At 46.8% G+C, this 21310-nt stretch overlaps 1 protein-coding gene across 14 annotated transcripts in view; it reads right to left on the bottom strand.

The window, feature by feature from the left end:
- PXK (PX domain containing serine/threonine kinase like) overlaps window positions 1-15812 on the bottom strand; it is a 100802-nt gene extending 84990 nt beyond the window's left edge. For 6 of the 14 annotated variants that reach the window (XM_078152110.1, XM_078152112.1, XM_020968945.2 and 3 more), the window contains exon 1: window positions 15639-15812. In XM_078152110.1, the coding sequence (XP_078008236.1) occupies window positions 15639-15740 (102 nt within the window). In that variant the 5' untranslated portion in view covers window positions 15741-15812. The remainder of the gene's footprint in view (window positions 1-15638) is intronic. The other 8 variants (XM_020968941.2, XM_020968947.2, XM_020968951.2 and 5 more) reach the window with 3 other exon arrangements.
- Between the last annotated feature and the right edge of the window lie 5498 nt (window positions 15813-21310).

Raw genomic sequence — 21310 nt, 5'->3', positions numbered from 1 at the left:
ACACACACACACACAGAGTGCCCCAAAAGTCTTACTACGGTTTAAAGCTTTAAAACCACATGAAGACTTTGGGGCACTGTGTATTTAGTAGGCATAGGACACACAACGTGCCTATACAAATATCACCCCCAAGAGAGAGAGCCTGGGTTTTGGGAACCCCTCCCCAGACCCTGAAAAACCTAACAGAATTTCACAGACCAAAGATTAGCTGCCAACTTGGACCCACTCCCACATATCTCTTTTCCTCTTCTCTCTCCCATGCAGGGAACGGAGAGAAAGATGCTAATCCCCTGCCCCATTCTGGGCCCTTCCCGCCCAGCCCCAATACCAGGAAGCCTGTTAGCCAGAAAAGGATATGACCAATCTTGTGGTGTCATTTCCTGGCAGCACAGGCTGCCTACAGTTGGTGTGATGAAATCTTATCTCCTGCATGATTGTCCATACAGAGGGAAACAAGCATAACCAGGAGGACGTTGTATACAGTAAGAGCAAAATTGCTTGAAAATAACTGGGAGTGACTAAGCTACTCTGAGTAATACAATTATTCAAATCAACTCTGAAGGACCTAGGAAGTACAATGCACTCTGCCCCCAGAGAAAGAGGTGATCTACAGAAGTCTGTATTGCATGGTTTTCACACTTCTCTCTAGCAAATATTGGCCTTCTCTAATGTGGGGCTGGGAGGCAGGGAGACACCTCGCAACTCAAAATGCAACAAAAATAAGTAATTTTTTTTAAAGGACTGTGTGCATGGGTGATGCTCCAGTGGCTGGCTCGTCACTCCGACCAGGACAGCCCACAGGCAGAAAACCTCAGCCTTTCAGCCACGTCTCCAGTGATTTATGTGCATCTGTTCCTACTCATAGGAGAAGGCGATAGACCTGTTACTCCATTAGTAGAGGGAACTCTGGTAAGGAAAGTCTTTCTTCCATTCTACCAACAATTTCTCTTTGACCTATAACCTAAGAGAATTGTCTAGAAAGCTGCTCGTGTCAAACTCATGGCTGGCTGCTGTGGGCATGGGGCCCACGAAATTCTGGAGTGTAGCCAAACCAGAGCAAAATGTAATGGAAAAATGTTTAGCAAAATAAATAAAAATACAATAAAATATAGATAATGTTAATTTGTGGTTTTCTAAATCAATATGTACCAGTAGGGATCCCTTTCTATTTGAGTTTGACACTCTTGGTGTAGAGAACAGAGGGGTAAAAGTAACTAGTCTGTGTTGTGTGTGTGTGTGTGTATAAACATAAGTATACATGTATAAATGTATGTACACATAGTGTTCTGCTACTCTTGGCATACAATTTTTGGACACTGGAAAAAGTTAACTACTAAGACAAAATCAACCCCCAAAATGGAATGTTTACCCACCAAAGAAAAACCCTGAGGTGGAAAGTATGAAAATATCAACTTCCAAATTTGAATAAACAAATTCCACACACATACAGATACTCAACCCTGACATCCCTTACTGTCTAAAGGGACAGAGGGGCCGAGCAGGAATGGACTGGTTGGCTTTGTTTTGCTTTTTTGAAAAATTTCTCTTTCTACACTGGGGGGGGGCCGAGACTGGACAACTTGAGACGCCAAAATACTGCGAACACAGGCCAGAGTGGCCAATAGAATGCCCTCAGTTCTAGACCCAGACTAAAAAGGGCTTCTCAGCTAAGTGATGGAGGCAGGTTGGATGCAAAAGGGTCCCGGTTAAGGGGGTTGTTTCCCTGTCCCGGGAATGGGAGTGGAATAGATGGAGGGAGGCAAAGGAGGGAAACTGGTGGTAATTGGGCTCAGCCAGAACAGCACCACCCCTCCCAGCCCAGACACTCACTCACACACACACACACACACACACACACACACTCTCTCTCTCTCTCTCTCTCTCTCTCTCTCTCTCTCTCTCTCTCTCTCTCTCTCTCTCTCTCTCTCTCTCTCTCTCCAGAAAGTTCCTAATTACCAATCAAAGGGAGCCAAGCCAGCCAGCTTCTTTCTCAAGAAAAGGTGGAAAGACTGAAACAAATAAACCCAAGCCTCAGCCCTCCGGGAGAAATCTTACCATATTAGTACAACAGGAGAGCTGGCAAGCAGACTGTCCACCAAGGTTGGGCTGAGCATCTGGCTCCCATCACACATGGGAATTTTCCAGTCCCCTCCACAGAGGGCCCAGGCGCTATCTTTCCACGCAGGGAAGCCCTGCCCACTGCTTCAATTGTTAAATTTTCGGTGTGAGCATTTATATCTCAGAAATATGAAAATGCTATAAATCCAGGCTAGATTTGTGTGGGGTTTTTTTTGCTTTGTTGACTGTCTAGACTTAAGAAAGTGATAGAGAAAACACTGATAATGCTAATCTACATAACTTCAAAGTGTGCCAGGTGCATGTTACTTGGGGAGCCCATTGTTTATTTATTTAACTTAACAACACCGATCTACACAAATACACACAAAGGTCTAGTTGGTCCCTTTCCCAAAACAGAAAGTGGCAGACTATCCCAGAGAATAAAGTGTTTACTGCCACCAGCCAAGTCAGTCAAATGCACTACAATACTTAGGGCCGCTCTACAAATGAATGAATGAAAGAGCAGGGCTTACTATGGGCAAACATCAGCTATTATTGTCGTGGGATTACAAAGCCACTGTAGGTAATCTAAGAAAAGTCATGGAACATGGAAGAGGTGCTACAGGACTGGGGAGAGTCTGAAATCTATAACTGAGTTCACCTGACAAAAATAACAAGCAAAACTCCAGAATGCATTATTGCCATAGGAGGGAAGCCCCTTGAGAGCAGGGGCTGTTTCTTCTTTTTTTTTTTTTTTGGTCTAAGCAATGGGGTTAAGTGACTTGCCCAGGGTCACACAGCTAGTAAGTGTTATGCGTACTGCACCACCTAGTTGCCCCTGGCTGTTTCTTCTTGTCTGGTACCTTCAGCTCCTGGCATTCAGTAGGTGTTTAATTCATGTCTGCTGAATTGACCTAACATGATAGTTTAAACATTCAGACAGGAAAACAACAATGACCTCGAAGAATGAGTACAAGAACACAACATGATGTTATTAGACTAGGAAACCAGCTAAATTTGGTAAGACACAGTTTACTAGAGTTTATTCAAACATTCACCCAAACTTCTCATGATATTCTTGTCAAAAAGGTGAAGAGATGGGGTCTACATGAGTAGGGTCCTAGGTAAAAAACTAGGTGCAGAAAGTAGTCACTGATGGACAGATGACAACCTCAAGGGCAACGTCTCATGGAGAACCTCAAGCACATGCCCATGGGCTCATGTTGGTTACCATTCATGTCAACGACTTGGATGAAGGAACTGTTAAACCTTCAGGAAGTGTTAACCCACTAGGTGATGGTTGGGCTCCAAAAAGATGAAACTTAACAGAAATAACTGTGAGGTCTTTCTTTTCTTTTGTAAGCATCAACTGCCCAAAAAGAATGCAGGAGCCAAGGGCTAGATGAAGAAATCCCTGGGCATTTTAATGGACTGCAAACAATACGAGCCAACAGGGTGAGTGGGTAGACAAAAAGACTAATGCAATGTGAGGCTGAGGAAGTGATACTCCCCCTGGATGTGGTTCTAATCAGACCACGGCTTAGGCAAGCTGAAACACATCTGTACTAGGGTAACCTGGAAGGTGTTAGAATCTGCCACATGGGGCCTGGCAGAGGGAACTGCGGATTTTTAGCAAAGAGAAGGGGGGAGGTTCATGGCTATCTCCAGGGATGTGAAGGTTGCCGTGTAGAAGAGAGATAAGCTTGTTCAACTCAATGTCAGAGACAAGAAGAACTTGGAACGATAAGTGAAAACTGACATTTCAGTCTGATATAAGGAAAAACTTCTTAATTTGAGCAAGGGTTTTTAATCTAGCTTCTATCTGCAGGTAGTTTTCATGAACTTGGATAGGGAAAAAATTACATCTTTATTTTAAAATAATTAGCTTATCCTTTGTAATTCTCTGTATTTTGTTTTATGTATTAAAAACATTATTATGAGAAGGGGTTGCTAGTTCCACCAGATTGACCAAAGAGTCCATGATACAAAAAAGGTTAAGATCCCTGAAACAGTTAGAGCCACCCAAATTAGAATTGGAGATATCACAAAGCGTAATGGGATGCTTTGGGAGGCAGCAGAGTTCTTCCCCTCCTCCAGGTCTTCAAAGGAAGGAGTATTGGAGAGGATCCCTGTAGGTTGGGTTTGATGGCCTCCTTGATTCATTCCTACTCTAAGAATACCTGATTCTGGGATTCTCCCAAGATCCAGCCTTCTCACTCATTTCCAGCTCTTGGACACTACTGGAGCAAAACACCCCACATACTTTACCCCACTGACTCCCTCAACAACAAAAAAATGAAACCTCAACTGAATGAGTGGGAAGAAACACCTTACTTTGGACGAGGTCATTTTTGATGAAGCATCATAATGATTCATCTGTGCTCTAAAGAAAAGGCCATATACTATATACCTTTGAGGAACGGTGTTGGCTTAGTGGAGAGCTGACCTCAGAGGCAGGTCCTGAGTTCAAATACTGGCCCTCTCACCCACCTAGCTATGTAACTCTGGGCGGATCCCTTAATCTCATAGATAAATGAGAGGCAACTCTCTTCAGGCTATAAGATGCAGAGCAGGCACTGATTTGCCCCAGCAGAGGGAGGATTACTCTCTGGATAAAATCACCTCTGACCTCCTCTGGCCCTATCTGTGATATATTTATTATTAGATTTCAAGAGTCCAGAAGCACAGGTCAGTTTCTGGTGTGATCACCAATTTCCTGTTTGTCATCTGCCTCCCCAATATTCATTCCAGCTTTCACCTTTGGTTTTTGTGCAGACATGAGCAGCACAAAGTTGGAAGGATCCCAGAAATCATGCAGACCAATCCTGAGCCAGACAGGAATAGCCATAAGAAAAACTGGCCACATAACTTCTACCTGGAATTCTCCAGGGATAAGGAACCTGCTACCGCCGGAGGCATCTCATGCCACTTGTAGACATCTCTAGTCATGAGGAAATTTGGAATGAAAAGAAAACCAAATGAGATGATATGTGGAAGCACTATAAAAAAAAATGTCAATTTTTATAAGGCAGCTGATAGCATTGCAGATAGAGCTTGGGGCTTGGAGTCTGGAAGACCTGAGTTCAAATCTAGCCTCAGACACTTACTAGCTGTGTGACCCTGGGCAAGTCATATAACCTTGTTTGCCTCAGTTTCCTCAACCATAAAATGGGGATGATAATAGCACCTACCTCCCAGAGTTATTTAAGGATCAAATGAGATAACAATTGTAAAGTGCTTAGCACATAGCCTGGCACATAGTAGGTGCTATATAAATGTTAGTGATGAGTATAATTATTATTAAGTCACTTACCCTCTGTCTACCTCAGTTTCTTCAACTGTAAAATGGGGATAACAACACTTACTTCCCAGGGCTGTTGTGAGGATCAAATGCTTAGTACTACGCCTGGCACGTAGTAAGCACAATATAAATACCAGCTACTTTTTAAAATATATTTTTATTTATTGTGTTAAATATTTCCCAATCGCATTTTTAAAAATTTTAACATTCATTTTTTTAAATTTTGAGTCCCAAATTCTCTTCCACTCTCCCACCCCTCCCCCACTCATTGAGACGAATGCTAGCTATTATTTTTAGTAATTTAGCCTGTGTATGGCTTGCCTGCACATAGCTCTTTGCTTGTTGTGTCTCCCCTCCCCCCATTAGATTGTAAGGTCCTCAAAGACAGAGACTATTTTGTTGTCTTTTGACCTTTCTTTGTATCCCTAGATCTGAGCATAATGCCCAGCATACAGCAGGCACTTAATAAATGTTGACTGACTGACAGATAAAGCTGAGATGGAAAAACAATGTCAATTTTACTTTTCTAGGCAAGCTAGCCAAGCCACAGATCAGGAGAGAGATGGCAACAAAGACTTCTATCCAAATAGGAGGAAGAAGAAACAGATGAAGACTTAGGCGGCTGGAAGCCTGATGCTGAGAGGAAAACCCCTGTCCAGAAAGCTTGGCCCTCACCAGGATGGTATGAGAGGGGGCTCGGAACCCCGCCTAACTCTGCCTCCTCCTGGTTTCACAAGAAGGGCACGGAGGCCCCAGCTAGAACGTGCTGGCCGATCAGGAGTGCCGGCTGTCTCTCTCAGTAGCTCTCTCAGCCCACGCTTCACAAACAGGCCATGTCTGGCTTCTAGACACACTCTCAGCACAGGCGGCACCCACTCGGGAGATCGTTCACATCACCTGCCCACACCCAGTGTAACTCAGTGAGTGGGATGAGAGGCGGGATCCCCTGCCGGACGTAAAGCGCTCTTTTTCCTCTCCAAGCTGAACGCCCAAAGGACGCCCCTCCACTGCGTTCCTGATGTCACCGTGGTGTAAATCAAATCCCATTTTTTCAATGAACTCAAGTCACGACTTCGGGGTGTTTTATCTTCATCTCTCTCCGGCATTTAATTGGCAGTGGCTCCTGACACTCTGAAGCTTCTCCGCCTCTGTCAAATACAGGCACATCCTGCCGGTTCTGCAAAGAAAACGTTTGGAGACACGGAGCCCCAGCTGCAGAGAAATAATCAGCTCTCAGGCAGGGTCTATAAGCGGTTACGGCAGACCATGGCGACCACCCCAGAGGCTGTCCTCTGCAAAGCCCAAATAGAAGAGGGACTCCTTGGAGACGGGTGTGTGCTCCTGAGGTGGGTCACATGGGGCTGACAGCACCAAGCCCAGGACCACTCCAGGGCCACCTAGATGAGAGCCACAGTCAAGAAAGAGATCGCTGGGACGATCAATTTACATTAAAAAAAAAAATAAACCCCAGGGGATGAAAACTGCTGATTACCTATGCGTGAAGGAGGTCAAAGAACTAGGGTTTCAATCCCTACAGCCATTTGCTATGTGGGCACCCTGGGGCCATGTATGAGAATAAGGGGGTGGGGCAGCTAGGTGGAGCAGTGAACAGAGCACCAGCCCTGAAGCCAGGAGTACCTGAGTTCCAATCTGGCCTCAGACCAAATACTTAAAGCTAGCTTACTAGCTGTGTGACCCTAGGCAAGTCACTTAACCCCAATTGCCTAAAAAAAAAAAAAGATTAAGGGGGAAAAAACCAGGAGGGCACCTTGGGTGGGGCATCAGTGTCTACAAAATGTTCACAGAACCAAAGGAAGGTCTCCCCCATGTTAGACCTTCCAGTAAAGATTTGTGGAAGGACAAGAACAAGAATTACACAGACTAAACAGCCACCAACGAGTGGAGAACGCACACAGACTCTGTACCACAGAAGGGAGAGGGTAGAAATTCCTGATAAGTACGGAAGCATGCTGGTTAAAATGGAGTAACCACATTGACTGTAAAATGATGGAAAATTATTCAGGTCGTACCTAGAGTAAGTGATCGACAGACTAGCTATTTTAGTCAGTGGAGGTGAAGAACATAGCCTGGACCGTTTTACAACTCTGTATGTGAGTTTGTCTTAACGGAGGCACATGTAAAGCATCCAATGTAGAAAAATTACAAGGAACACAGGCATCCTGGGCCACTGCCAGTCCCCTTGACTTTTGTCTAGCCGCTGGACTTCCACGACTCTGGAGGAGAGAGTGAGGCTGACACTCTGCCTCACTTAAATACAATTCCCAAGCAAGACAAGACACCACCCTTGTGATGTCACTGGTCCTCTTCCAGAACAAAGGACAAACAACAATGAGGAAAACCTCCCCCACCACATGAAGCAGATGCCCCAAGCTACCCTACAACCTCAGAATGACCTCCCTGAGTGCCTGTGCCCTACGGCCAATCAAAACCAACTAGTTGGTCGTCTAATTTCACTTGCAACGTCTTAGTAAAGTGAAGGGACTTTGAAGCGCTCAACCTCCAGCTTGATCTGCGTAGACCAGCTGGCCAGCCATCCCTGATGCCTTGCACTTATTTATAGCACAATAGGTGCTCGCTTATTTTGTTCTGAGTTAAACATATCGGTATGAAAAGAGCCACATTCATTCCTTCTGGGCACCAGCCTGGCCATCCCAGCCCATCCCATCCCACCCTAAACACACACACATATATATGAACAAACGACCAGCACACTTAACCAGCACTTTTTTTTTCAAATCCGCACAAATGGTGTTCACAAAATAATCATGATAACTAACATTTATAATAATAGTGGCACTATGTGCTAGGCACTGTGCCAAGTGCTTTACAGATACTATCCCATGTGATCCTCACCACAACCCTGGAAGGTAGGTGCTGTTATTATCCCCATTTTACAGATGAGGAAACTGAGGCAGACAGATGCAGTGACTTGTCCAGCATCACACAGCTGGTGAGTATCAGAGGTTGGATTTCCAAGCCTGGTGCTCTATCCGTGGGAAGAATTTTATGACTCTTGTCCCCTAGTTGTCCATCAGTATGTATGGGGCTTTTCAATACTGAATATATCAAACACATATCAATTTTCTCATTAACTCGATGAGGGGGGGAAAGAGCAAAGCCCTTTTTTTTCACATTAGTGAGAATGATCTCAAAGATCTTCTAGTTAACTAGAAAAAACATGCTACAATGGTATAAGGACATTTGGCCCTCACAAAGGGGCCCATGACAGAGCATTAAAGAACATGGCACCCTCTAAAGGTGGATAAAATCAATATAAATGTGGGAGGGTGTTGCTCTTAGCCTCCTAAGGGCAACATGAATATTTATCATTTCACAAAGTTCTAGGCTGAGACATGAAAATAACAGATTCATTGTTTAGGTCCTCTCCGAGTATTATGTCCCAGGAAGTTTATAAGGTTTATGTATTGGGTTACCATGTATCTTGAATATAGTAGGTACTTAATAAATGTGTGAGTTGAAATGAATTAATACTGTGGAAAATTTAGTCTTCAACACATGACCCAGACAGAATTATCTAGCCAACAACAAGGACCATCCATTCAGAGCTGACTTCTTTAATAGAAATAAGTGACTTGAAATATAAAAATTAACTAGCTAGTATCAGTCAATTAAAACAGATTTACTAAGGGCCTATTATTCTGGTGATACAACTGAAACAGTGCTCAAGAAGCTTACATTCTACTGGGAGAGGCAGTATCTGTGTGTGTGTGTGTGTGTGTGTGTGTGTGTGTGTGTGTGCGCGTACACGTGTGTGCATGTGTGTATGCAGAGTAATTCGGGGACAACAGCATTAGCAACAGAGAGCCTTAGGAAAGGTTTCATGTAAAAGAAGTGTTTAACCTGAGCCTTAAAGGGCAAACTGGAGTGAAGCCAAGAACATTCCAGGCAGAGAATAATTCTCTTTCCTCACCTCCTGCTCAATAACTTTTCAAGGTAAGGTTTTCACACCAACTTCCTCTTATGTTCCAAGGCAAAGAACTAGGAGAAAAACAATTAACTTCCCAGAAAACTAATGGTGTCATCATCTTATTGAAAGGCATGACATGTACACAAATTAGCCCAAGGTTGTGCCTCAGTCTAGGCCAGAGCTTCTTAACATGGGCTCCGTGAACTTGCATGTGGAAAAAAGTCACATCTTTATTTCAATGTAATTGGCTTTCTTTGTAATCCCATGCATTTTTTTTCTTTTATAAATTTAAAAACATTTTTCTGAGAAGGGTCCCTAGGCCCCATCAGACTGCCAAAGGCATCCAGGACACAAGGAAAAAGTTAAAAATCCCTGATCTAAGCAAATACCATTTTAAGAAGTTTCTGAAACACATAAGACTGAGTTCCCAAAGGGCAGGGACTGAGTTTTCCTTTTCTTTGCAACCCCAGCACTTAGCACTGTGCCTGGTACACAGTAGGCACTTAATAAATGCTGGCTGACTTGACTAGAAAGCCAAGAAGTTTTACCACACACAAAGACTTCCAAAATGAAAATGAAATACAGAGCTGAAGCCCGGGCCTACTGCACAATTTCATAACCCAAAGATAATGATTAATCTAACTTCACACTTGAATTCCAAATGGTCCTTCAGTAATACTAGCATGAATAGAGTTTCTTATGAAAGGTGACCAACAGGTCTGGATGGTAAATGAGGTCCCTGCATTCGTAGCTGAAGGTCGCATAAAGGGCATTAAAAGGCTTCTGAATATTCCAGTGATTAGCTTCTAATAACAAGCGTTCTCAGAGCTGTAGACATGGCACGAAGCAATCAGAAGTGCCACCAGAGCTGTTTGGAGGCCAAAGGGCCTGGCTTGCTAGCTGGGGAACCTGGGGCAAGCCATTTCACCCCTCTGTGACTCAGTTTCCTTAGCTACAAAATGGGGGGGGGGGGACCTTGTTTGGCCTCTAAGGTCCCTCCCGGCTCTCCCGGAGTCTCTTAAGAAGCTCTTGCCACAAGCCAGTGCTCATAGCAGTCACATGTCTTGGTTGACCTGTGTTTCTTGGCAGACGAAAGCAAACGGCGCCTACATGGAAAACCTCAGAAACAGAACAGTGGGTTCTCTGGTTGGGCAGGGCAAGCAGAAACACACACAAGGTTCTAGTGAAAAGAAAGGCCCTGGAACCCCAGGAAAGTCTGTCCCCAAGCATTTACTTGGATTGTCCCAGGAAGGAAGAGGGAAAGATCCCAAGTACAGAAGGTCATCAGGCACCCACAATGAGGCGTCCACCCCTGGTTTTACAGCAGAGATGGCATTCTCCCAGGTACGCTCTGGATTAGATGCCCTCTGAAACAAGTACCAGGTAACTGTCACTTAGGGCAGCGACTTCAAGAATGTCTCCCCACAATGCTCCTGTCTTCACTATACACTCTTCTTCCTCTCAAACTCTACCATAATCCTCCTGGAAAAATTAAAAAAAGATCTTCCCTCTCTCCACCAGCACCGGAAATGTTACTTCCCTGGCATGGATGGCATCACCAGACCATCTCTTCTGCTCAAATTACTACCATAAATATTTCCCTTCTCTGTTTGTATGAGAGCTTCCCACCTCCGCACCAGAGTCAGAAGCAAAACACTCCCTGTCCTCCATAAAAATGAAGGTTAAATCATTCAAACTAAAGCCAGGCACAGACTTACGCTCCAGATGGGTAAGCCTGACCATCTAGGCACCCTTTTAATGCTGTGACCCCTCCCCCCCATTACTCATTTAGATTTGTGCTGCCAGTGGCTTTCCACCACACCCCCTATGCCTCCCTCCCCAAAAAAATATCCAGCATTGACTTTGTGTGACCTTAGAGGTGTACTGGTCTCCTCCTTGATGGTAGGAATTGTTTCATTTGTGTCCCTGTATACCCAATGCCTGGCACACAGCAGGCACATAATAAATGCTGGCTGACTGCCACTTCTTTCTTCCATTCTCTTTTGAGAGCCTGTGTTTTCCTGCTCTAATTTACCATCCACAGGCCATTCCTTTTCCCAAGACCATAAATCCAAAATCTATTTTTGCCATTATAAATCCAGATGCCTGAAAGATTTGGGGGTTTTTAGCCATTTTAGGAGAACTGAGGTCAACGTAGAAAACTGACTTGCTAGCTCACTGCCATGCTCACCGCCCACAGCCCAAAACAGATCCAGAGACTTCAAGTTCCCGGACTGTCGATGAGCGCCCATTCATTCACGGCTGGGTCTTGGGTGTTCCACACACCGCCTAAAACTTGCTGAGGCAAAACCAGCTTCTTCCTTCCTGTAACTACGGCCACACCGCCCTTTCTTGTCCATTTGCCATCCTTAATTCTCATGTGTTTCCAGAGTATTTTTCACCAGATCATGATGAAGGGAACTTACTCATCCCAACACTGTGAATCAAGAGCATTGACCTCAGCATTAGCTTTGCCCAGGGAAGCTCGGAGCTGACGCAACCTCTTCTAGCCTTTAATTATGCAGCTATTATGAATGAGGGCACTCGTAATGGTTAGTTAGGCCTTCAGTGAGTCAGACTCCTGTGTTCAGCTCAAGGTTGTCCAAGGAGCCATTTCCTATTCCTCAAATAATGTTATCTGCATTTTTAATGAGAAGTGAGATAAACTTGTGATCCTCTTAATCCCTACAAGTTATTCCAGTATTTTAGAGTTGGAATTTTCAAAGAAAATGTTCTCTCTTTCAGTTAACTATGCTACTCCAAAAGCTGTCATTTTCATCTTCACTATTATACAGAGAGAAAAAAAATGCATCATGAGGTCAACTATGTTTCAGGAGGATTCCCGTGGGCAGCAGAAATAGAGACGAACTTGGAGTGCTGGGCACCAAGCCCAAATCCAGCTTGCCATTTCCTATTACCTGGATAACTGTGGGCAAGGCTATACATGTACCTTCTCTGGGCCTCAGTTTCCTCAGATGTGAAATAGGGGTGTTAAACTATTTGTTTTCAAAGTTTCCTCTTCCAGCTATGGTTCTATGATTCTTCTTGTCATTACAGAAAGCATATCTAAAAAGACACAATCCCCGAAGGTACAGCAGAAAAGGTACTGATCTTGGAGGCATCCCCAACACAGCCTATCCGAGACCCAACTTGTTTGCCTTCCTCTCAAACCTACCACCTCTTTCCAGCTCTTCTGTTTGAGCTGAGAGTCCTAACATCATTCGGAGCCCCCAGGTTCACCATCTTGGTGTTGACCTGGCCCACAATGGCCAATCAGCCGCCCGACTGGCCTCACTCTTCTTCATCTGCCACACCAGCTCCTGTCTCCATGAATTTGAACTAGCTATCTCCTGGACCTGGGTATGGACCTGGAATGTACCCCCTGCTCACCTCCACCTCCCAGAATCCATTGCTTCCTTTGAAACCCAGCTCCAGGGCTCCTTCTCCATGAAGCCTTTGCTGAGCACCCCCAACCACCCAGCCAGTTCTAGTTTCATACCATCTTCTGCATCTAACCCTTGCTTTCTACATAACCTTAGTTCAGGCCCTCATCACCTCTCACCTGGACTACTGTCATATCCTCCCCTATTTGGTTTCCTTAACTTAAATTGTCTCTCCTCTCTCCAATGCAGAGCTCCATTGAATTGAGAAAACGATTTCCTAAAGCACAGATCTGACCACTCACTATCTTACTGAACAGTAGGTGCTTAATAAATGCTTGTTGACTCTTTTTAACTTGAATAAACTCCAACCCATCCCTTTGCATTTACAATCCTTTCAAAGCACAGCCCCAGTGACCTTTCTAGCCTAGTAAGACTACACTGTCCTTCAAGCACCCTGGTAGAGCCAATCTGGCTCTTGCTAGCTTCATACACAATGTTGCCTCCCACCCCCATGCCTTTGCACTGGTGGTATCCCCTATGGTGATAATGCTTTCTCAATTTACCTTCAAGACTGAGCTCAAGGAAATCTTTCCTGATCACGTGTTCATTCAATAAACCTTTATTAAGTGCCTACTATGTGCCAGGCACTTTCTCCCAGGTCCTCTTAATACCCTTCCCCATTTTGTTTAATTTGAAATTTACATTTTATTTAATCTGTAGGGATTTTGTACAAAACATTTACAATATAGATCACTGTAAAGATATAATGTACTATACAGTACAGGAAACTGCTAGGAACCCAGCTTCTGGTCAGGAAGCCTGGGCTGCTGTCCTGTAGCTGTGTGACTCTGAGTAAGTCAAGTGACCTCTCAGGTCTCTCAAACTGAAAGATGCACAACAGTCAGTGACGTGCAGTAGAGGGAGATTTCCTCACTGTGGGGTCAGAAAACTCATGAAATCACAGGATTTGTACCTCTCACAGAATGGAGGGATACTTTCCTTTCTGTCTCAGCTCCCCAATGCCTGGCACAGTGTTTTCGATGTAACAGGTAGGTGTTCATTAAATGTTTGTCAAGGACTTCTATCTGTGGGACCCAGAGCAAGGCACTCAGCTCTCTGGACTCTGGCAGGGGTTGGTCCGAATGGCCTCTCCGGAAGATTCCTGCTCTGGAGATATGATCTGTAACCTCTCCACATCTTCTATCACGGACTGGCCACTAATTTTATAGCAAGACGCTTGACTCCCAGCCCTAAACCTCAATACTCCCTCGACCCATGCTCCCTGGAGAACATTTCAAGTGTTTAAAAATGCCACGTGATGCCCGCAGAAGAAGTGGGGAGATAAGCCACATGGAAAACATTCCCTTCACGGGATAATCATTTTCTCAATTGTAAAGGAAGAATTTGAAGAGGCAAAGACAAGCTGAGATGGCCCGTCAGTTACCTCCTTCATTTTTAGAAAACACATCACACAAGGAGGAAATTGGGATCAGAAAACTCCATTTAAGTCAGGCCATTAGAGGGAGGAAAGGTTGCCTTTGGAGTCCGCGGAACTGCCTAAACCCAAAGACAAACAGAAGGCTGTTGTTCCCCTCCCCTCGAGAAGATGAATTCCGAAAATACTCCAGTGGTAAACAAATGAGCTGAAGAGACCAGAAATCTGACTGGTTGACCAGGAAAAATATTATGGCTTAGGGAAGCTCTCTGGTCCCTTGCACTTCATTCTTTTCAGAAGAAACTCTCTCTGCACCCCCCCCCCCGAATTCTTTGGTCACTGATTTGTTTATAGATTGTCAATCACGAGGCACTGGGTCCATTTTTACAAAAAGGCAAATGAAAGTGAGTCCATTTGAAAACATAAAGAAGCCAAGCAAAAGGCACCAGATTGGCCAGAAGTGTTTACTACATGGACCTATCCCCACTCCAGGCTGTGCCAATGAATTTTAAGTGAAAATAAATGCCCACATAGTCCTGATTCCTGGGGAGGGCAGGTGGAAAGCCCAGGGGAGGAGGAGGGAGGAAGGCAGGGAGGGCACGGGCCATCCTCAGCACCCCTGCGGCTGCGGGCATCTCCCCCCACACACCCTGGCTCTGTTCCCATTCGGTCTGGGTCATCTGGAGAATGTACACCGCCACGACTGACCCCCTGCCCCCTAAACATGCCACGGGCAAAGTGGGAAACAGAGTAGAGTCCAAGAGGAGCAAGGAGGGCACGGGTCAAGAGGAGGGTGGTGAAAGACGGCGTCCCCTGAATGCCTCTGACTCTCTCCAGCCGAAGGTGTGCCCAGGGCGCTCCACCACCAAAGACCCATTAAGACCATCATTATCACCACCACCACCGTTACACCCATCATCACCATCACCACCACCATCACCAACACTACCACTACCACCACCACACCACCATCATCATCACCACCACCACCCCTGCCCCCGGCGGGCAGGGAAGGTGCCCTTGCCTGTGTGGGGTCCCCTCGTCCCCAGGCCTCAGGCATCCTCCTCGGCCAGGTCCCATCCTGCCTCCTCCCTCCCCAAGCGCCGGGAGCACTGCCTCCCCCGCCCCCCGCCAGCCCGGCCACTTTCCGGCGTTCCCTTGAACCCCGCAAACATTAGACACCTAGTGTGTACCACAGGGGGAAGAGAGGCATTACAAAGCCTTGGTTTCTGCTGGGGGCGGACGCCCCGGGCCCAGAGCAGCGCCACTGGAAGATGGAAGCCAGGAGGGCTGCAAGGGGGCGCGGGGGGAGCCCCGAGCCCGGGGAGGGCGCCGCAGGGGAGCCGGGGTCGCCCGGCCAAAGGCACGGAGGCGGGAGATGGACAAGAGCGCCGGTCTGGCCGGAAGGTGAGGACGGACGGAGGGAGGAGCCCCCATCCCCGCTCCCGGCGGGCCTGGCGGCGGCCCCGGCACCCCACCCGCTGCAGAGGCCCGGCCCGGCGGACTGCTCACCGTATGCGAGTGCAGGCTCTGGCTCGCCTCGATCCCCGCGCTCAGCGGCGCTGTGTCGTCCAGCAGCACCTTGCCGGCCGGCGGCTTCTCCATGAACGCCATCGCCGCCTGCCCTCCGCCTCCTCCTCCTCCTCCTCCTAAGCGGGCCGGCGGCTGCCAGAGCCTCCGCCCGCCCCGAGCCCGGCCCGGCCCAGCTCAGCCCGGCCCGGCCCCGTGCAGCCCGCAGGGCCCTAGCGCCGCCGCGGCGGTGGGCGGCCCCGCCCCCTGACTGGGGAGGGAGGGAGGGAAGGGAGAGGCCCCGCCCCCTGCCCGGGAAAGGAGGGAGGGAAGGGGAGAGGCCCCGCCCCCTGCTCCGGAGGTAAGAAGAGAGGCCCCGACTGCCGCCCAGGAAGGAAGGGAGGAAAGAGAGGCCCCGCCCCCTGCCCGGAGAAGGAGGGAGGGAAGAGAGAGGCCCCACCCCCTGCCCGAGGAAAGGGGGAGGGAAGGAGAGGCCCCGCCTCCTGACCAAGGAGGGAGGGAAGGAGGCCCCGCCCCCTGTCCTGGGAACACATCTGGACCCTGGTCTTGGTGGGGCACAGGTGGACCCCCTGCTGGGACTGCCTCCTAGTTCATTCAGGGCTTGCTGTGTGCCAGGCACTGGGTGTTCCATCCCTGCCCCCCTGAAGCTGAAGGGAAAGAGGGCGGGGCGGGCAGTCCCCAAGAGGGGGATGAGCATGGGCCTGGTGCATACTAGGTGCTTGTTCACTATTTGTTAATTGTTTGAACCCTGGAGTGCTGGGTTCAAATCCCAGCTTTAGCATTTACCTGTGTGACCCCCCTGTTTCCCTGGTCCTCAGTTTCCTCATCTGTAAAATGAAGGGTTGGCCTAGGTGAGGGAACTTCCAGCTGCAACATCCTGTGATTTTGCAGTGTTTTCTGAAGGTGACCTGATGCTCTGCCTCTGGGGCATTTGTGTCTTGGGCTCTCAGAGCATCAGTGATGAGTGCCACCGAGGGACGCATGCTGCCCCCAAGCAGCCTTGGCAGACGTCCAGTGACCACGGCCTGGCCCACACTGTCTGACCCTGTCTGTTTGAAGGTGGGCAAGACTTTGGGCACCCTGGCCCCACCCAAGGACTAACCTGGCTCTCCTGGTGATGGGAGAAGTGGAGTAAAGCCCATCGCTCTGCTTAGAGAGCCCAGCCAAAAGGCATCTTTTTTGGGTGAGGGCAACTGACTTTTGCCCAGGATCACCAAAAGGCATTTCTAATGATGAACTGTAAAATGAGGCAGTCTGGCATGGTGGAGGAAAAACCCACACAAAGCCTTCCCCTCCCCGACACCCCCTTCCTATCGGCTTTGGAGCCCCAAAGCTTGGATTCAAACCCGATCCTGCCTCCACCCATAAAACCCTGGGTGAGTGGGTGGGTGGTAAGGCAGGAACTCACCTCCCTGAAATTCAGCTTCCTATTTGTAAAATGATGAAGTTGGGCTAGGATCTAAATCCCAACCTAAAGGGGTTTTCTCCAGTAAAGGATCATGCTGTGATCCAAAAGTTACATTTGCCACGTTCTACTTTTTCATCATCACATTCCTAAGTGAAAAATAATCACTGATAGCCTCACAAACTTAGGGAGACAGCCCTTTTCACTTTGGTTGGATCTAAGTTTGTGCAGGGCTGGCATCGATTTTTTTTTTTTAGTGAGGCAATTGGGGTTAGGTGACTTGCCCAGAGTCACATAGCTAGTGAGTGTTATGTATCTGAGGCTGGATTTGAACTCAGGTCTTCCTGACTCCAGGGCCAGTCCTTTATCCACTGTACCACCTAGCTGCCCCCAGCTGGCATAGATTTCGAGAACCCTGGCTGAGCTCCACACTGCAATACCGAAGGGGGAAGGTTACTTAATGCTCCCAAACTCTAGGCTGCTTTTGCTTCTTTAGAGACAGAAAAAGACCCTCTGGGGAACAGGCTCAGTGACTTGGTAAGGGTTAAAGAGCCATTCTGAGACTGTTGGGGCTCCCGAGACACCCTTATTTCGGTTCTTCCCATAGCAAGAAAGCAAACTAGGGGAAGGGAAAGTGTGGGCTAGGTTGAGTAGGTAAAGGTTTAAATTAGAGGGGAGGAAGATGTGGAATACGAATGGGAGACCTGAGATGCAAAGGGGGGAGGGGTGTGGAGAAAACCCAACCCACCCGTAGACCTAAGGACGACAAAGTTAGGAAAAGGAAACTGAAAGTGATTTCAGAAGCCTTAGATGGAAGGCTGCCAAGGCTCAACTGTGGCCTTCCCCTCCTGTTTTTCTGTTCCAAAGCTCCCAATCCAGGGAACCTCACCAGGCAAAACAAGGCGCAAATTTCAACCTATTATTCATACTTGAAAATCTGAACGTCCTGGGGTCCGGTTAGAGTTCCTGGACCCCTACCTCTACCTGGGATCCTAAAATCGGCTTCCCTCATCTTTTGGACTGAGTCACAGGTCCTCTCTAGTACAGGCCTGTAGGCCCCCTCAACGCACCAGAAACAACTTGTCTTATTCCTAACTAAGCTGTCTCAAGCTGCATCAGGAATTGTAGGCTCATCAGCTTTCCTCCCACAAAGAATATTAAGTCCTTTGTGAAGCTGAAAGTGTTCCTCTCATAACCTCTGAGGTGGGCTCTCACTTATTTTACAGATGAGGAAATAAGCACAGAGAAGCTGCCCAGCGCAGCTTCAAGCTAGGAGATGAAAAATCTTTCCTGAATAGCAAAGTTCCTCTTCTCCTTTGTTGACAAATACTTTTCCTTTGATTTCCTATTACTTTCAGAATCTCTAATTATAGTAATTGTGGGCTTCTTCCTTCACCAACACAAATGGCAACCACTCTTATCAATCTACAAACATTCATTAAGTACCTACTGCATACTAACTCAGTAACTTATTTTCCAGGCTGAAAATTCACTGCCCTGAACTCCACCTGGGCTTTGCTATGACAGTCCAGTATAAATCTGTGTAGCTTGGTAGGTCCAGTGGGAGTCAGTGCCTCAATGACTTGGCCTCCAAGAAGCTGATGGCATGAATCACCAAGCTGAAAGACACCAGAGGCCACCCAGTCCCACCCAGGCCTGCACAAGATTCCACTCTTCTATGCTGAGCAAGAAACCACCCAGCCTTTTCTCAGAGGCCTTTTCTTTCACTTTGCACACTTCTGAGTTTGCTAAGGATACCTGTTTCAACAAGAGTGGGGCACTTATTCTCTGAAGCAAGCAATGAGAACAATGGAAATTTTAAGCCCGCACAAGAAGAAAACCAAGCAGGGTGTGAGAAAGCGATTTAGGGTCTTTAGATTTCCATGATGTAAAGTCAATAAGTAATTTGTGATGGAGCAGCTGCTCAACACATAGTTACGATCAACTCTTCAAAGAGTGTTTTAATAGAAATACTTAAATGACATAATTTAGTTGCAATTTTCTTTGGGACTAAATTGGTCTGAATCCTAGTCTAAAATTATAAAAGAAAAAAAAAACAAATAAGCCCACAGAAAATGAGAAATCTACCATTACCTAAAAGTTACCAGTGTGTCCCTTAATTACTTCTGCTCATTCTAGAACAATAAATAAGTCAGGTGAGAAAAGCAATGGTGGCTTCAACGAGGCCTTTCCTCTGGTCCAAAAACTCAAATTTGCTTCACATAAAAAGGAATTTGTGACAGTTAGCCAATACTGAAATGTTTCTAATAGAGTATAAAAATCTGTTAACCAATTTTCCAGGAAATTAGGCTGAAATTGCACAAGATGAGTATTTCTGCAACACGGATTACTGAGTCTGGTATTGCAGTCAATATAATTTGGTCAGAGTTGTCATGCCTTTTGTGCTAACTCATAAGCGTGACCAGGTACAGTCACGGTCACCTCCCAATCCAAGCATTTTATGATTTGCAGGTGAACTGTGCCAGACCCTTCACCTTTTCTTCTTCCTCTGCTACACAGAGCCTGTGGAAGAGCTTACCCTGATAAAGCTCCAACTGGTCAGTCTTTTGAGGCGCTTGGCTTCACTCTAGCAAAGGTATCATGGGACTGAGGAAATGATTCTGGGTAAAACTGACAACTCACCTCTACCTGAACAGCACTGTGGCTCCAGAGTTTTGTTCTATAAATTTGATTCAGAGAGCCAAAGAGGCAGAGGGATCTAGGAAACTACCAGCTAGGAACATTCCTACGGAGAAGCCGAGTTTGCCAGTAACAGAAATCAAAGGCTAGCCACATAACCAAGGCTTCTACCCTAGGCCCACACACTTTTTCATCTTCAGAGTAATTCTGTCAGATGCTCTGCACAGTAAATCAGCAGTAACCGAAGGCAAACTTAGTCGAGGCTGGCATTAACAAATGGCATCCATTTACACTTCCTTCCATGCTTTATTTATTTGTAGCAGGGTTTAAGATTGGCATCTACTTAAGTTTCTGAGAGTTGTAAAGAGAGAAGAGTAGTTCTGGTCTCAAACAGGAGTAAAGCTGGGTATGAGGGCACAGCAAGAACAATGCATGTGACCCCAAATTTCTGATCCCCTGCAGCAATCCCCCTCCCCCTGCTCTCCCACCCCCAACGGTTTAAGTCCCAGGAGACTGACTCGAGCTAGGAAACTGACCCACATTCCAAAAAAGAAATTCAGCAGCTCTCTTAGCTAAACCAAAGTTTAATCTCCTTTGCACCGGAAATGTTTCAGTCATTGTTCCCACCTATTCAAATCCCAGGGTGGCCAAGGAAGGAGTCAGAGAAATGCCCCTGCTGGTGCCTCCGTCCACGGCTGCCCTCTCGTGCCAAAGGTGCTATCCTTCCTGCTACCGAGGGCTTGATATTCATTCCTTTCCAGCAGTGGTGATGAACCACACTTGACCCATCTCCACTCTTCAACGTGCAGGTAATAGTGAATCCAGCAGAGCTAGTGGGCCTACTACAGCTGTCACGTGACCTCTTTCCATCCCTCCCCCTTGCCTTCTCACACCTGGAGTACACCCCCTTCTCACTTCCGCCTCTAAAGGGCCCTGGTTGCCTCTGAGACCCAGATCTAGGGACATGAAGTCTTCCCTGGTTTCCTGGAGGCCTCGTGCCCACCCTCCCCATTAGCCTCTCCTATCATTTTGTATGTAAGATGCAGGTACTTACACACACACACACCTGTTGTCTCCGCCATTAGAATGTAAGCTCCTTGAGGGCAGTGTTTTTGCTAGCACAATGCCTGGCACAGTGCAAGCACACAATAAATGCTGATTATTGATTTTGATGACTAATCAAATAATGGTATACAAGAAATCAGAGACTATATCTGCAGTACAAGAAAGGGCATCACCGAGAGCAGAAATCTGGTACCATGCATGTGAAACGATGCAGCATTTATATGCTAACAACTCTTTGAAGACCAAATAAAATCTGGGAAAATACCTGGAACAATTCAGGAGACAGAGGAGCACTGAGGCCCCGTGTGCATCTGAACTCTCCCAAGAGCACACACAGGGCCCCTTTTTCATTCTTGCTCGTGCTGAATGTTTTTTGTTGCTGCAGTTATTTTGTTGATGGCTAGCAAGCTTAGGTAAAAATTTTTTTTACATCATCTAGCCTTCACTTCTATTACAGACTTTTGTGTTGGAGGCAGCAGAGACCACATATACATGACTACTCGACTCTCTCCGCCTCGCCAGTAAGAAGCTGGCCTCTTTAATT

Source organism: Phascolarctos cinereus, unplaced genomic scaffold (genome assembly GCF_003287225.1).
Source record: "Phascolarctos cinereus isolate Bilbo 61053 unplaced genomic scaffold, phaCin_HiC Scaffold_4;HRSCAF=312, whole genome shotgun sequence".
NCBI classification, from domain to species: Eukaryota; Metazoa; Chordata; class Mammalia; order Diprotodontia; family Phascolarctidae; genus Phascolarctos; species Phascolarctos cinereus.
Note: the sequence above shows the minus strand (reverse complement) of the source record. Positions and strands in the feature narration are given on the sequence as shown.